General features: G+C 68.8%; 1 protein-coding gene across 1 annotated transcript in view; it reads right to left on the minus strand.

Moving 5' to 3' along the window:
* Positions 1-16,544, minus strand: part of PLXNA1 (plexin A1) — a 39,225-nt gene that overhangs the window by 8,966 nt on the left and 13,715 nt on the right. Inside the window, exons 4-23 of the mRNA XM_065934051.1 lie at positions 16,227-16,367; positions 15,479-15,579; positions 15,170-15,293; positions 14,915-15,068; positions 14,617-14,716; positions 13,073-13,187; positions 10,702-10,902; positions 9,119-9,215; positions 8,859-9,052; positions 8,630-8,781; positions 7,965-8,085; positions 7,571-7,707; positions 6,081-6,248; positions 5,687-5,780; positions 5,295-5,534; positions 5,074-5,217; positions 4,708-4,942; positions 3,023-3,165; positions 1,727-1,983; positions 820-886 (exon numbers count right to left, since the gene is read on the minus strand). Of these exons, the coding sequence (XP_065790123.1) occupies positions 820-886; positions 1,727-1,983; positions 3,023-3,165; positions 4,708-4,942; positions 5,074-5,217; positions 5,295-5,534; positions 5,687-5,780; positions 6,081-6,248; positions 7,571-7,707; positions 7,965-8,085; positions 8,630-8,781; positions 8,859-9,052; positions 9,119-9,215; positions 10,702-10,902; positions 13,073-13,187; positions 14,617-14,716; positions 14,915-15,068; positions 15,170-15,293; positions 15,479-15,579; positions 16,227-16,367 (2,985 nt within the window). The remainder of the gene's footprint in view (positions 1-819; positions 887-1,726; positions 1,984-3,022; positions 3,166-4,707; positions 4,943-5,073; positions 5,218-5,294; positions 5,535-5,686; positions 5,781-6,080; positions 6,249-7,570; positions 7,708-7,964; positions 8,086-8,629; positions 8,782-8,858; positions 9,053-9,118; positions 9,216-10,701; positions 10,903-13,072; positions 13,188-14,616; positions 14,717-14,914; positions 15,069-15,169; positions 15,294-15,478; positions 15,580-16,226; positions 16,368-16,544) is intronic.

Consider the following 16,544-nt stretch of genomic DNA (forward strand, 5'->3'; position numbering starts at 1 on the left):
CCCGCCCCCTGGACCCCACCGAGGTGCCTCTCAGAAAGGCTCTCCTGGACCCTGACCCTGGCGCTGGCCCTCATTGCTGTCCCGGGGTGCCCACACCCCCAGGCTCTGACGCCCCTGTAACTGGTCTTGCGTGCTTCCCTGCCATCTCCCCTCTGGGGTGGAAGCCGCCCAAGGGCCAGGCCAAGTGTGGCAGCTCCTGTCACATCCTCACTGCGGGGTGGGGGTCAGGGGGGTCTCTGCAGACACCGCTGGACAACAGGCACCATGAAGGATCAGCTGGTGGGGAAGGGCCCTGGCTCCAGCTGAGTCCCTGCCTGGGCCAGACACAGAGCCTCTGGCTCGGCGGTCCTGGGGCCTGGGGGCGAGTGAGGCACAGGCAGATGGCTGCCCAGCCCACTTCAGCTCCCCGGCCCCTGGCCCCCTGAACAGCAGCCCAGCCCCGAACCGAGTGCTCCCGCCTTTGATCAGGCAGTGTGATTAAAGACACAGCTGCCCAGGCGCGGCCGTGAGCGCAGATCGCCCCTCAACCTTCCATCCGACAGCATGCCCGTCTCTCAAGGTGTTTTGTCTGCAAACTTGGCTTCATAGTGTCGTAAACATAAAACAGCTCGAAGACATGAAGTCTCTCTAACACACATGAGCACGTCACATGGCTGCAAACCACCATGTTTTACAGGAAGCAGCCAGTCCTGTTCCTGCTGTGTACTGAGCCAGCCCCCCAGACCAGCCCACACAGCCCCCCTCTCCAGACCTGGCGTCCGCTCCTGGGCCTCTGGTCTCCGTCTGGCTACCCCCCACCCCGCCCCCACGGCCACCCACCTTGAGGAACTTGTATAGAAGGAAGGTGAACCAGTTGGTCAGCATCTTCTCGGCCACTGACTCAGTCCTGGAACAGAAATGTGGGGTGACCTCAGGCCACCCGACCCCCACCACCCCAGGGCCCGTGGTCAGGCCTGGCCTCAGAGCACGTGTCACCCAGCGACAAGGGTCCCAGGCACGGCAGACCCCAGGCTGGTCCCCAGAGTCGCCTCAGCAGTGCCTGGGCTGGGCCAGTGGGCGCACTGCTGCAGGCGGGCGGGCAGGGGTGTGGGTGGGCAGAGGAATGCCGAGGGCACGGTGGGCAGACAGGGTGCAGGTGGGCAGGGGTGCACAGGCAGGCAGGTGGGGGGCAGGGGGAGGCGGGAGGCAGGGGGGAGGCGGGGGGCAGGGACACAGGGAGGCAGGGGGCAGGGGTGATGCGGGGGGCAGGGGGGAGGCGGAGGGCAGGGGGCAGGGACAGAGGGAGGCGGGGGGCAGGGACAGAGGGAGGCAGGGGGCAGGGGGGATGCGGGGGGCAGGGGGGAAGCGGAGGGCAGGGGGCAGGGACAGAGGGAGGCGAGGGGCAGGGACACAGGGAGGCGGGGGTGCAGGGGGGCAGGGACAGAGGGAGGCAGGGGTGCAGGGGGGAGGGGGAGGTGGGGGGCAGGGGGTGGGGGCAGGGGGGAGGCGGGAGGCAGGGGGCAGGGACAGAGGGAGGCGGGAGGCGGGGGGCAGGGACACAGGGAGGCGGGGGGCAGGGGCCAGGGACAGAGGGAGGCAGGGGGGCAGTGGGGAGGCGGGAGGCAGGGGGGAGGTGGGAGGTGGGGGCAGGGGGGAGGCGGGGGCAGGGGGCAGGCAGGCAGGGACAGAGGGAAGCAGGGGGGAGGCGGGGGGCAGGGGGCAGGCGGGGGGCAGGGCGCGGACGCACCGGCGCAGCAGCAGCTTGGGGTGGTTCTTGCTCTCCAGGTTCTTCTCGATGAGGTCGGACAGCAGCTGCTTTAGCACGCCCGTGGCGTACTCCATCTCGCCCTGCAGGGCCGTCATGATGAGCGAGGCCACATTGCCACGGTCCCGCATGGAGAAGCTGCGCTGGGCCTCCAGCGTGCGGATGAAAGTCAGCAGGAAGTGCTTCTTGGTCAGCAGCTGCCCAAACAGCGTCAGCGACTTCTCCACGTTGGCCTGCACCTGGGGGGCCGCAGGCCTGCTTAGACCTAGGGGGCAGCGGCCCCTTCTGGCTGAGGGACAGTCCGGGCCTGGGGGTCTGGTCACCCATCACCCTGACGGGACCCTAAGTCCCAAGTCCTCATAGAATGGAGATGGCCCGGGAGCTACCTGAGAAGCCCACAGTGGGCAGAGGTCTGGGCAGAGCGGTGAGGTGCCTGCCCTGCCTCCCTCTGCGTTGCCCGGCTCTGACAGCTCCGAGGAAGCCCGGTGTGCCATCCACAGTCACGCCAGCACCCACACAGAGACCCTGCTCCCCACTGCAGAGGACACTCAAGCCCACACAGGGGCGTGGCTCGTTGGGGTCTCCCAGCACAGATGTGGGACAGGGGGTGGAACGCAGGCTTGGCTAGCTCCAGGGCCCCACGTGTTCACTCTTTTCTGCCCCAGAGCTTATCAGGGCAGAAGAGACACAGGCCCCCAGCCCAGGCAGGACACACAGACACAGCTAAGACCCGTCACACAGCACAGGGGACCGCAACCACAGGAGACGCATGCCAGGACAGGGAGCCCCAGTGTGGCAGCCACCCCGGGAAGCAAGGGGCAGTGAGTAGCCCACGGCGCCCGGGACCCAGCCAGTGTGATGGGAAAGCCCGCCAAGCCGCCGCTAGACAGGGGCCTCCACCCACAGAGCCACCTGGGGGGGGGCGGAGCCCCGACATCCTAGGGGTGCAGGGAGGGACGCCCCTGCCCACAGAGCATGACAGCCCTGCCTGTTCTGAACCGGGGCCTGGGCTCCTGGCCGGCCACTAGGGCGCCCGGGAGGATGTGGGAGCCAGCCCACTCCCCTGCAGCGGGCTGGAGGCCTCACGCTGGAGCCGGGCTGGCCAGCCTGGGTGGTGCACGGTGGACCACAGGCCCCGAGAAACCGCTGGGCCCTGGGAGCCCAGGCTAGGGGTGGTTTGCTGGGACCAGGCCCTCCCTCCCAGGAGGCTCGGGCCGGCCCCCAGGCCCCTGCTGCCCCAGGACCCCAGGACCCCCACGGAGAGGGCCGGCAGCCCACCTCCATCTCCTTGAGCACCGGGTGGTCCTCGATCCCCGGGAAGAGCACACGCATGGCGTAGGTGCGGTAGTCCAGGAACGGGATGCCGGCGCCGTCCAGGTCGTTGGTCAGCTCGTGGATGTCCGTCTGCAGCTCCGCAAAGGCTGCGGCCAGACGAGGGGTCAAGGCGGGCGCCCGGCCCCGCCCACCCCGCACTCAGGGTCCTGCTGGACCTGCCCGGCCCGCGTCCCCAGTCCTGACGCAGGGCGAGCCCCCGCCACTGAACCGCTGCAGATGTAACCGAGACGGGGGCAGAAACTGGGCTGCGCTGGGGGCCCCGGTCCCAGAGGCCAGGGCGCTCATGGCTGCCCTGGCTCTGGCCGCTGGGAGGGAGCAGAGCCGCCGCCCCTCGGGCCAGCAGGCCCCCGACACGCCCGCCCGCTCCGAGTGGCTCCACTGCTCTCAGGACATTCCAGAGCCGTGAGGTGTGCACTGTCTGGTCAGGAGCCAGAGGGCGCTGGGCACGTCAGGGGGCTGAACAGGAGCCGGCCCTCACCTCCCCGCCTGCTGCTGGGGCCCTGGCCATCCCCGTGGAGCCCCGCACCGACAGGGCTCTGAGAGGCACGCGTGGGCTGGGCTCCGAGTAGACCCCCACCCTTCTCCCGCTGGCCGTGGGCACCGGCCAGAAAAGCCGGCCGGCCGAATGGCGGCCAGCACAGGTCTGGCTGCTGCCTGGAGCCCAGGCGGCCACACGGGTGTTGGACCCACCAGGGTCCCTGCGGCCCTGGCCCGGGCGCCCACCCCTCACGCCCACCCGCTGGTCCCACAGCAGTCGCGCCCTCAGCACTGGGGGGGCAGCCTCTGCTCCGTGGGGATGAGCCCCTGGTCTCCCCCCAACACACAGGCACCCTGGGGACGTCCCCGGCCCTCCCCCCGAGCCCGCACCCCCAGGCCACTGCTCAGACTTCCGGCCTGCAGAGCCCCTCTCTCTCAGGCCGAGCCCGGCCCCCGGGGTCCACCTCCCAGTTGGGGACTCTTGGGAGCAGGGGGCACGTGACCAGGTGCGGGACACCGAGACTGCCCTCCGGGGTCGTCCTGTCCCTGCACAGGGGAGGAGTCACAGAGGACAGGTTCTGGGCACGTGAGGCCTGGCTGGGCTCCAGACCCCAGACCCTGGTACAGAGGATGGGCCGCGGCCTGAGCGGGTTTCTCCCACTCGCCCCCCAGGGCAGGACAGACAGCCGCCCCACTGGGTGACTCAGAACAGAGCGGCCAGGCTGAAGGTCGTGCGCACAGAGAGTTCCCTCGCCCCAGGGCCACCCCTGGACGCCGGATGGACCAACGCACACCGGCTCTCGGATCACCAACCACCCACCACGCACGGGGAAACGGTGCCACGCCGCCCTCAGCAGCAGGCGCGGCGTCTCCACACCCGGACGCCTGTCCGTTCACACGCAAGCAAGACTGAAACACCGTATGCCCACCGGGCGTCCTCCAGCCAGGCTGGGACACAGACAGGGGCTTCCGGCGGGGTCTGCCTGCGGGACCCCCCACAAAGGCCCCAGTCAGACCGCCCCCGCCTCCCTCGACTGAGCCCAGCACAGCACGGCCTGCGGGAGCGTAGGAGACGGAGTGGACTCGGCGGGCAGCACGGCCCAGTTCAGCGGCCTCGGCCAGCCCCGCCCCCGGCCCCACCTCCCGCCCACCTTCCTTGCACTCCAGGGCCACACGAGACTCCAGGTTGTCCATCTGCAGCTGCAGGCGCTTCAGGGTGCGGTCGGCGTCCCGCGACTTGCGCTTGTAGGCGATGAGCACGGCCACGATGACCAGCAGCAGTAGGCCCCCGCCCCCGCCGATGCCCACAATGGCAGGCAGCGTCAGCAGGCTGTCCGAGTACATCTGCAGCACCCCTGGCGAGAACTCGAAGCCGCCGGCCCGGACCTGGGGGCGCAGGCTGCTCAGGGGGTGCCTGTGGCCCGCGGCCCGGCCCCGCGAGCTTGGTGGGGAGGGGTCTGGGGCGCCGGGGGGGGGGTGGGGGGGGGCCTGCGCGGGGCCCGGGGGCGAGGACGCACCGTGACCTTGTGCTGCCCGGTGAGGTTGGGAGACTCGCAGAGCAGCTGCGTCTCGGACACGGTGAGGGCACACGGCGTGGAGCCGATGAGCACCGTGTAGTTGAGGCGGGCGTTGCCGGGCGCTGGCGGCAGCAGGTGGCGGCCCTGTGGGCAGAATGGGGTGAGCCGGCCACAGCCACCACCAGTCGGCCCCCGCCCCCCGCTGTCCCTGAGCGGCCCACCTTGAGGATGAGCGGCGAGCTGGGCTTCAGCTCCAGCAGGCCGGTGGGGCTGAGTGGCTCCAGCACAGGGTCCGGGTAGTAGAGGAAAGATGAGGTGTTGAGCACCAGCAGAGCGCGCACGTCGTCCATGACGAAGCCCAGCTCGTCCGGCCGCTCCCCAAGCTCGGGTGGGCTGCGCACGCCGTTGTCCACTGACGGGGCCCGGCACACCATGGTGGTGTCGTTGTACACCAGGCAGCTCTGGGGACGCGGGACAGTGACACTGGGCTGGCTGTTCCACGAGGGGCCAGGGTCTAGCAGCGGGCCTGCAGCCACACCTGCACACCCACCCAGGAACCCCCAAGTGCAGCCTTGATGGCAGGCATGGGGGGCAGGGCCCAGCAGGGACTCACGTTTTCCCTCTCAACGCCGGCATACTTGGCTCGGATGCGTGGTTCGCGGACAGTGGCCAGGTTGGTGCCTGTGACTGTCAGGAGAGTCCCTCCACTAAAAGATGAGGGCGATGGGAGTCACAGGTGGGACATCCTGGGCCCCTCTGCCCGGGGCCCAGCACAAATGGGAGGCACAGACACCCCACCCGGCCGCCCAAGCGACAGTCGAGGGTTAAAGTCTCTCAGCACCGTGCTGGGTGGCGGGACCACGTGAGGGCTGAGCCGAGAGCCAGCGGCAGGAGCCCCGAGCCAGGTGCTGGTCTCTGGCGGCTCAGGCCTGGGGTCGCGGGGCTCAGGGTGGGCAGATCGAGGGCTGCGGGGCCCAGCGGGGGGAGGCTCCCAGTGGTGCCCTGACCTGTTGATGCTCCACTCGGGGTCGATCCTCAGGATGGTGGGGTCCTCGGTGTAGTTGTACTTGACCTCGGGGTTGGTGAGCTGAGCGCGGTTGATGTTCACAACTATGGGGACGCTGCCCGGGCTCTGCCCGGGAGGTGTCAGACACCGGATCTCCCGGGAATTCCTCCTGGAGGGGCGGCGGGGGGTGGCAGTGAGGCACCTCCAACCCGCCTGAGCATCCAGGCTCCACCACCACAGGCTGCGGGCACATCACTGGCCACGTCCCGCCCTGGCCTCACCTGCCTCCCCGTGACACAGGCCACTGTGGGCCCTGCCTCCAGGCCACTGAGGACTGCGGGGGTCACCTCCCCCATCAGCCCCTGCGAGGGGCCAGGTGCTGTCTGTGCCCTTCTGGGGTATGTCCCCAGATGAGAGGTGGGTCTGGGGTCCAAGCTCCCTCTCCAGGGGACACCCCACCCCCGCGTTTGCCTCCTCTGCGGTGTCAGCTGATGAGCCTGGCTGTGTCTCTATCCGCAGAGCCAGGCCCACAGGCACCAGGAGCTCACTGGGCCTCAAGGCAGCCCTGTGGCACCCCATCAATCACCCGGGGATGGCTGGTTGGATGGACCCCACCGTTTCAACGTGCGTCCAGTGGGGCCAGAGCCCACGCTCAGGGCCAGAGTCCCATGCTCCAGGCCAGGGCCCCGCACTCAGGGCCAGAGCCCTGTGCTCAGGGTCAGAGCCCACGCTCAGGGCCAGAGCCCTACACTCAAGGACCATGCTCCGGGTCAGAGCCCTGTGCTCAGGGTCAGAGCCCTGTGCTCAGGGTCAGAGCCCCACGCTCAGGGCCAGAGCCCCGCGCTCAGGGTCAGAGCCCCACACTCAGGGCTCCTGCTTCCTGGAAGGACACACTTGATGCACTCATTGTCCCACCTCCATTGTCTCTGATCTGAAAACAGGCTAATCCCAAGTCCGGGCCAAGAGCCGGTGAAACGGCTGAGCTGGGGGTGCTGGGTCACCCTACGGGGCAGCCGGCCTGGTCACCGCCTGCACCTGCCTGTCCCCTCAGTGCCTACACCACAGCCGCCAGGCCTGCATGCGGCAGGCTGCAAACACCAATAATTAGTCTGATAACGGGTAATTACCACAGGAAAATATTTAAAGGCTCGCTCCATTATCATCCCTAATCTAAAATTATCCACTTCAAGGCTCCCGGCTTTTGTTAAGGTTCCCTTTTTCTCTCTTAAGAATTTCTCTAAACGGCTGTGCTCTGGGGGCATCAGCCCAGGGCAGGGCACAGCGGCCGGCTGTCCCTCAAGCCAGGCCCCGCCCACCTGCTCTGGAGGGAGCCGTCTCCATGGTAACCGTCTCCGCTCTAGGTTTCCATAGTGATCACCCCAGCCGGCTCTCCACAATCCCCCTTGTTTCCCAGGCAACGGAGGGGGCGCCCAGCCATCTGAACCAGCCGCCACCGGGGGCAGGCGGGGCAAGCCTGGGGTCCCCACGCACCAGGAGAAGGAGCAGGGCCGGCCGCCCACTGACACCGCCACGTCGCTGCCCGCGTTCAGGTGGCTGCCCTCGATGCCAATCCAGGTGCCCCCCGAAAGGGGCCCACGGGCAGGGCTCACGCGGTAGAAGGTCGGCGTCTGGGGAGAGAAGGGACGGGCTGGGGCTCCGGGAAGCCCAGGTCTGTGCGCACTAGGTCTGGGACGGCGCCCACAGGCAGGGGCCCAGGTGCAAGGCGGCCCCTGCGTCAGGCCCTGCAGATGAGCGGCGCAGGGCGGGGGCCATTACTCGAGGCCGCCTGAACCCCGGGTTGCCTCCGTGGGCGACTCGTTGGGGGGAGGGCCCTAGTCCCCCGGGTCCTGGGAGGAGAGGCCGCAGGGCAGGAGGGCGGGCTTACCACAAAGGTGAAGCGCTTGGGAGACAGGGCGCGGTAGCGAGGGGAGCAGTCCCGCACGCACACTTCCACCAGGGCGTCGTGGGCCCGCACGGTGCTGGCATCCCCAATTTCACAGACGATCCTGCGGGGACACAGGGGTCCTCAGCTGCCACAGCGCTGGCCCCGCCCACAAGGCCCCGCCCAATCACGGGCCCGGTCCCACAGGACCAGTCCCGCTCACTGCTAGACGCTAACATACTGTCCACTGGGATGCACAGCACCCTGCCCCCACCCCGCCCACACAGGCCCCGCCCACTCTGGCCCCACCCCCTCTCTGGCCTGGCCCACACAGCTCCAGCCCGCCCATACAGGCCCCGCCCACTCTCTGGCCCCACCCAAGCGCCCCCTTGCTCTCTGGCCCCGCCCACACAGGCCCCACCCCTCTCTGGCCCCGCCCACACAGGCCCCGCCCACTCTGCCGGCCCCGCCCCCCGACCCCGCAGGCCCCCCGCACTCACTGCTCCGCGCTGATGTACTCGCTCTCTAGCGGGCTGCACAGCACCTTGCCCCCACCCCGCCCACACAGGCCCCGCCCACTCTGCCCCCACCCCGCCCACACAGGCCCCGCCCACACAGGCCCCGCCCACTCTGCCCGCCCCCCGGCCCCGCAGGCCCCCCGCACTCACTGCTCCGCGCTGATGTACTCGCTCTCTAGCGGGCTGCACAGCACCTTGCCCACGCGCACGCCCAGCCGCACGTCCTCGAAGCGCAGCCCCAGGTTCTCCCCTGTGATGGTGAGCCGCGTGCCGCCTTGCCGCGGGCCCGTCTCAGGGGACAGCTGTGGGAAGAGGGTCAGCTGCGGCGCTGGCCGGGTGGCGGAGACGCCCTCTGCCCGCAGGCCTGGCGCGCGCCTACCTTGAGGATCTTGGGGTCTGCGCAGCGGCTGCTGCCGTGGCGGGCGTGCATCCACTCCGCGGGCGAGTCCGCGGGGCAGTGGGGACGCAGGGAGCAGCGGCGCTCGGCCACGCACCAGCCGCACTCGAAGCGCGGGTCGGCCTTGAGGCAGAGGCCGCAGCTCTCCCGCAGGGCGGGACACTTGTACAGGTGGGCTGCGGGGAGGACGGCGGTCAGCGGCCGCCCGCGGCCTGGCCCCCGGCCGCCCCCACCCGGCTCACCTTGGATATTCTGGGGGTTGTCGATGACGAAGTGGCCGTTCCACACCACGGACAGGTTCACAGGCAGGTCGCTGACGTCGTTGCCCTCATAGGAGTACTGCGGCGGCAGGAAGAGGGTCAGGCTGCGCGGCCAGGCCTGCGTGTCCCCCGTGGCCACCGCTGGCACCAGCCACTGGTGGCAGGCTCGGCAGGGTGGTGTCTGGGGGCCAATCTGCACCCAGACGCCTGATGTTCCCCCCACCCCGCCCCTCCCTGCGTCCATCCCCACCACACCTCCACCCAGGCCAGCCGAGGGGCCCAAGCGTCTGCCCCCATCCAGCTGCTCCTCTGCATACAGGTGGCTGCCGCCCTCGCCCTCCAGCAGCCACAGGATCACAGCCTCCAGGGTGACCCCCACCAGGACGCCAGGATTCCCCCGTACTCCCTTGGGCACATGTCAGGACGCCTCCTCATCTCCAAGCAGGCGCAACAAGCCCTCCCCTGGGACTGCCCTGGGTGTGACATATGCGTCCCCTGTGAGGGCTGCCCCCCCCCCACTGCCCCCAGGCTGGGCTGGGCTTAGGGACACAGCCCTCCCAAGGAGCCCAGCTGTGTCCCACTTTCTCAGTTGAAGACTTGCGCTCCATCCCAGGGCAATTCATCATCATCTTATCTGCAGGAATGTAATTGGATCCTATCAAACTCCCTGATGCTTTCTTTTCCCTTCACACGGGGCTGCAGGAAAGACAAATGTGGGCCTGGCGGGAGGGGGGGCGGGGTGGACAGAGGTGACAGGGGCCCGGGGATGGGGAGAAGAGAGACAGTGGCCTTGGGGAGGCACAGGGAGGAAGGGGAGGCAGAATGAGAGGCAGGTGGAGGGCGGGGCCCACAGTAGCCAAGGAGGCGGACATAAAATGGAACTGGCCAGGCAGGCAGGCGCTTGGACCCTAGGCGCCGGCCAAGGGCCAACCTACCCTGAGACTGTGCTGATCCCTGGGCCCCAGGCCCACCCGGCCAGAACAGAGTCAAGAGGAATGGAGCCTGACCTCTGACCTCATGCCTCTCCCCTAGGTTCTGGGGGCCTGGCAGATGACCCAGAGGCACCCACCCACCACTCAGGGCTTTGACCCATGCTCGGAGGCCCACTGCCCTCCTGAACAGATGGGAGACCGAAGCCTGCCACCTCAGGACCGCCAGCTCAGCCTTCTCCCCTCTCCCACCACAACGTCCTAGCTCTGCAGACCCCGCCATCACTAAACTCACGGGATGCGATCCAAGGCCTTCGGAAGGTCACCCTGTCAGACATGAGGCTCTGAGGGCGGGCGGCCGCGTCCTGACCCAGGACACGTCAAAGGAGCTGGTGCCGTCCCCCTGACCTCGGCCCCCAAGGACACCTCTCGTGCTCTGAGCCCGCCCACCCTCACCTGCGTCTGAGGCAGACGGGCTCCCTCCACGCGTCAGGGCGGCTCTGGGAGTGGCCCCTGCTCACCTGGGCCCTCCCAGCTAAGGTACTGCCGTGGCCTGGGGGGGGCCCAGGGCGCCCTCGTAAGCAGAAACCCACAGCACGGGGTCCCGGCGGGCGCCCTGGTGCCGAGCGCACTCACCGAGGAGTTCTGGCACTGCAGGCTGGAGCTGTTGAAGCGCACGGCGCCGACGCGGGCCGGGCCCCCGGGGAGGTGGAACAGGCACTCATACCCCCGCTGGCCTGACTGCGGCTGCGGCAGGTTTCGGGCGCTCAGGGTGATGGGCTTCACCACGCCCACCGGCACGTAGATCTGGGTGGAGGGCAGGATCTGCGGGCAGTCCTGGGGGGACGAGACTGCAGCTGAGGCTGGGCTGGAGGCAGAGGGCGGCTGCACGGGGCCCTATCTAGCATCGCACGCCCACCCCACACACGGGCACGCTGGTGATGCAGGGGCCAGCCAGCCAGGCCCAGGTTCCGGATGGCACACCACAACCTGCGCAGGCTCGCCCCTGGGAACCCCACCAGAGGGGCCCCAGTGGGAGCAGCTGACAGGCCCCTGAGGCAGAAGCAGGCACAAGCTCTCCACCAGGGGCCGGGGGAGTAGGTAAAAATATTCCGAGCGGGCAGAAAAACAGCCCGGCCCCCAGGGCCAGCGTTTCAGCAACAATAACTGATGCAATGGCCCAGCTTGCTTGCAGAAGGACTGGAGCGGCTGTGGAGGAGCCGGAGCCGGCCCGCGGGAGCCCCACCAAAGGTGCTTTAAATAGAGACACTGAAAACAGGCTGCCGTCCCCACGCCCCACAGGCAGCTCCCGAGGCGGCCGGGCTGCCTCTGCAGAGGTTCCCGGGGCCCCTGTGGGCACTGAGGGAGCAGGTGCCCCAGGGGCCACCTGCATGCGGGCATGGGCCGGCACACGGGCTGCGTGTGGAGCTCAGGCTGCAGCCCCACGGCAGTGGCCAGCCGTGCCCAGCCCGCAGCCCAGGGCCCCCGCTGCCCTCCCCCAGAGCCCCGCTCCCATCGTCCCCTACCTCACCCCCGGGGTGAGCGCTGCTGTCCCCGGGGGTCTCAGGGCACAGACCTGCCCCCATCAGGCCGGAGCCTCACTGTGGCCTTGGCACCTTGAGACCCTGGCCCCAGAGAGGGGTCGGCTCAGGCCCAGCCCGACTCCCTTGAGCGGCTGAGGCCAGGCCAGGGGCAGACGAGCGGTATGGACCCACGCCCTCCCCTGCCCCGTCCCGGCCAACGGAAGAATGAGGGGCCACGACTGCTGCTGCCGGTCCGCTCACACAGACCGAGGGGGCTTCCGCATGATGGCCCTCCAGCCTGCGGGCGAGGGCACCAGGGTTACAGGTGTCGGCGGGGCACACAACCCCGGTGGGAAACCCCCCACGCCCCCTGCTGCGGAGGCTGGGTGGGGGCCCCTCCCACAGCAGGGCGGCCCTGCGTCAGGGGCTCCACACAGGACCCCCGCCAGGCCGCCCCACCCCACTGCGCACTGGAGGCCCCCTTGAAGGCGACCGAGCAGACGCAGGAGCGCAGGGACCCTGAGCCATCATCATGGGCAGGAAGGCGCTGGGGGGCTGGGACCTAGGCCCCCACGGCCTGAGCACGTGCCGAGGGGAGAAGGGTCGTCCTGGAAGCCAAACCTGACAGGGTGACGGGCGTGGAAATGTCACACTCCTTAGGGACCGTCCCACGTGACCTGGGACCAGCTGAGGGGGGCGTTCCTGAAGTCAGCCCACCCTCGACAGGCCCCTTGACCCCGATCGCCCCCGCCCGGCCCGAGCAGGGTCTATCCTGGCTGCTCTGCGTCCATGGCCAAGGCCCAGACAGACGCTGTGCTGGGGGACCCCCGGGGGGCACCCTCTGCGGGATCAGCTCAGACAGGCAGTGCAACCAGGGCTGGCCCGTGAGGACCGGGCCCCCACCTCACACATTCATTCTGCGGCCACCACCAGCTGGCTCGGCCCTCCGGCGGCCCCCAGGGCAGGCCGCACACCTGGGCGTCCACCTGCCCGCCCCCCGTGTGCCTGCCTGCTCTTGGCTCATTCCACCCAGTGCCAGCTCGTCCTGGACGTGCGTCCTCACCAGGAAGTAGAAAAACCAAAGCCCACGAGGTGGGTGGGACTGGAGGGGTGCAGCCAGGGTAGGTTCTGTGAGGGGTCCACGCCGACTCCTCCTCCCCCCCAGGCAAGTCCAGCCCCACTGCCCGGAACAAAGTCAGGGCTCTGCCCAGCTCCAGAGCTATCATCTCCGATGACCATCGAGGACCACGCAGCCTCATGGCGACTCTGGAAACCACTGGACGCCTGCACCTTGGCCCAGCCGGTTCCGTCCACGTGGAAGCCCTCCCATCAGCACGCTGGACAGACGGCCCGGACATGCCTTCAGCGTGCAGCCCCCAAGCGGTGACCACCAGCCAACGCCACCGGCGACAGTCCCAGGCCGGGACAGCCCTCTGGCCAGCACCCCGCACAGCTCCACGGCACCCCGACCCGCGGCCCCGTACCTCAGACACGTTGACGCGGCCCTCCAGGAAGGAGCAGTCGGCGGCGTTGTGTGTGCACACGTGGCGGTACTTGCACCAGTGGCAAGGGAAGGAGCCGCTGACGCAGGACAGGCAGCTGCAGGAGACGTGGGCGGTGAGGCGGGGCCTGCTGCCCCCTCAACCCGGGCTGCGCCTCGAGGCCTCTGCAGGGGCTGCCCCGCACCACCCAGAGCCACCCGCTGCGCGCTGGGGCTCCGCACCCCGCTCCCCACATAGCCTGACCACCTACACCGGCGTCGCCGGACAGACCCTCTCAAGGACAGGACCCTCTGAAGCCAGCGCCAGGGCACTCGACCATCAACATTGAAAATGCATTTGGAGCAGCTGAGAAGCACATTCTTCTGTATTTTGTTTTTATGTTTTTTTTTTTTTTTTTTTAAATATACGGTTTTAGGGCTTCCCTGGTGGCTCAGTAAAGAATCTGCCTGAAATGTAGGAGACCCGAAAGTGATCCCTGGGTCAGGAAGACCCCTCTGGAGGAGGGCACGGCAACCCACTCCAGTACTCTTGCTTGGAGAACCCTATGGACAGAGGAGCCTGGTGGGCTACAGTCCACGGGGTCACAGAGAGTCCGACACAACGGAGCGACTACTAGAGGCTTCTCTCAATTACCCGTCACCCGGTCACACCTGGTCTCAGGCGCACCATGCGGGGTCTTTCCGTGGCAGCATGCAGGGTCTAGTTCCCCAACCAGGGACCAAGCCCAGGCCCCTGCATTAAGAGTGTGGAGTCCTAACCACCAACTGCCAGGGACATCCTGAGAAACATGTCTTAAATTCCACCTCTTCATAATAAACTAAGATTTAAGCACAGGCGGGACAGCCCCGGTAGAAGTCGGCTCCCTGACTGGAGCAAGGCTCGCCGGGTGGCGGCCTAGACGGACCACAGATCCCCACCCTGCACCCCTCACCTGCAGCTTTGCGGAGCCCGGCCTCCACACAGAGCCTCGCCCCCTGCAAGCCTCTGGAATGCAGCCCCTGCCCCGAAGATCCCGGCCCGCCCAACACGAGGAGGCTGGACCTCGGTCGGGGAGCAATACCCACTCGGGCGCCCGTGAGCTGCCAGATGGGCGTCAGCCTGCCGGTCGGTCCACAGAGACACACCTGAAAACCCAGGGCCTCGGCTCAAGGCTGACCCTGCCCAGGCTGGACACCCGCCCCATGTGCCCAGATCCAGGAGGACACACAGCCAGGCCCTCAGCGCCTCCCGCCCTTCGTCTGAAGCTGGCGTGCTCACAGGAGACCAGAGCCCCCGGCGAGCGCCCATGCCTGCCAGCCATGCCCCAGCGGGGGTGGGGGGACAGACCCTTCTGCCCCTAGGCGGCAGGTCTGGAGTGCCCTCCCCTGGCCGGCCGTCTTCTGCCCGGACAAAGCAGCAGGGACCCCAGCGTCCTGCCTCACTCCAGGGCCCACTGCACACGGGATGAGTCATCGCATCGCACCCCCGTGCCCCAGACCGCCCAGCCTCGGGCCTGAGCGAAGCCGCGCAGGGGGCGGGGCACTCACGACTGGTGGACGCTGCAGTTGTAGAAGACGAAGTCCACGGACGCGAACTTCTTGCCCGTCTCCTTGGACTTCAGGTAGAGCTTGACCACCCGCTGGTCTCCTACGTGTGCAGCACAGGCCGGGTCACCAGGGCCCCACGCCGGGCCCCGGGAGCCAGGGCAGGGCCTTGCCGAGGACCCTCCCCTCCACCAGGGGCCCAGCGCCCACCCCAGTGGGCGGGGCCTGGCTGCAGCCTTTCCCCTGCCACCCTGCTATGACCATCGCCCCTCGCCCGGACAGGAGGACCCCGCGGCCTCACCTTGGCCCCGCGTGATGGGCGCCACCTCCCGGGCAGAGGGGGTGCGGCAGTGGATCCGGCCACCCTCCAGGACGCCCTCAGACTCGATGAAGTCCTCGAAGGAGCAGTTGACGCCAGCCGAGAGGTCAGGCACGTTCCAGGCCTGCAGCACGAGCTGTGGTGGGGGGGGCAGGGGACAGGGTGAGCAGCCTGGGGGACCCCCGCCCACCCTGGGCCCCGCTCCGCCCTGGGCCCCAGCCACCCGCGGGCACTCACTGGGACCTCAGACGTGGTCACAGACACGTTGCGAGGCTGCACGCTCAGCTGCACGCACTGCAGCAGGTCCGCGGCGAAGCGCTGGGGCTCTGTGGCCCGTTCGCAGGCGTCCTGGCGGGAGCAACTGTGGGCAGGGGCGTGGGCTCGGGCGGGAGGCCAGAGGAGCCCCAGGCCACCCCACACCCCATCCTGACCAGGCCGCTGGGCCTCCATCACTCAGCAGCTCACGGGACGCCCACTGGACCCAGGGGAGCTAGCACTAGGCCGGGGCCTCCAGACTCTCCGCGAGGCCACCTGCGCCAGACTCACATGCTATGCAGGACACACCAGCCGCAGTGGGGGTCCCGGGACCCCAGGCACAGCTCGCACGACGTGTACTGCACGCAGCTCTCCACGGGCACCCGTGTCACCTGGCGGAGGAGCCTGGACGTCAGTCCCCGCCCCCCGGGCCCCAGGAGCCCCCGTCTCGGGCCCTTCTTCCGCCTGGTCCCCTCGAGGGTCACCCCGGTCCCGCCCAAGTCAGGCCACACAGACCTGCATCTCTGCAGACAGCAGCGGGCCCGGGAGACGGCTCTGTCCATCCCGAGAGTCAGACAGTCCCTCCTGCCCTGCTGCGCCCCGACATTCCCAAGGGAGCCACAGGCCCCAGTCCTCAGCCAGGAGGTGGGCGGGCCTGCTCACCCCCACCTTGGCCGCTCCCAAGGTGGAGTGACCAAGTCACCCCACGGCCGGGGTCAGGGCTGGGGGGCAAAGGAGGAGGCAGCCGCCAGGAGGGACGGAGGCCTGGCCTCACCTGCCGCTCCCGCTGCCAGGGGTCAGCAGGCCGGGCAGAGGGCAGCAGCGGGCTCCAGGCAGGCTGGGCAGAAGCAGCACAGCAAGCATGTGGCCTGGAGGAGCTGGCCAGGCCAGGACCAGGGGCCTAGGGCCCCGGACGCTCCCCATCCAACACAGCCCCCCGGCCTGGAGGCATCCGTCAGGCGCTCATCCCCAGGGGTGCCCAGTCGGTCAGGGAGGGGCTCCAGCAGGCTGGTGAGCCCCCAGCTCCCGGGACACCCACCTGCTTCTCTGTCATGGCATACAGGTACCGGCGGTCAGGGCTGAGCACCAGGTCACGCAGGATGGGGCTGCCCTCCTGGGCCACCACGCTCTCATAGACCAGCGCCGGCCGGCCGCCGGGGCTCGAGAGGTCCACCAGGATCTGTGGGAATGAGACCCACGCTGTGTGTGTGTGTGTGTGTGTGTGTGTGTGTGTGTGTGTGTGTGTCGGGGGAGTCTTCCTGCCCCAGCCCCCCCCAGGGGAACCTGGCAGGACTACTGCGCCCAGCCCAACCTCATCAAACGACGCGGACCACAGCCCAGGTGTGGGGGTCCCCAG

This window comes from Muntiacus reevesi, chromosome 4, assembly GCF_963930625.1.
Source record: "Muntiacus reevesi chromosome 4, mMunRee1.1, whole genome shotgun sequence".
Classification (NCBI taxonomy): domain Eukaryota; kingdom Metazoa; phylum Chordata; class Mammalia; order Artiodactyla; family Cervidae; genus Muntiacus; species Muntiacus reevesi.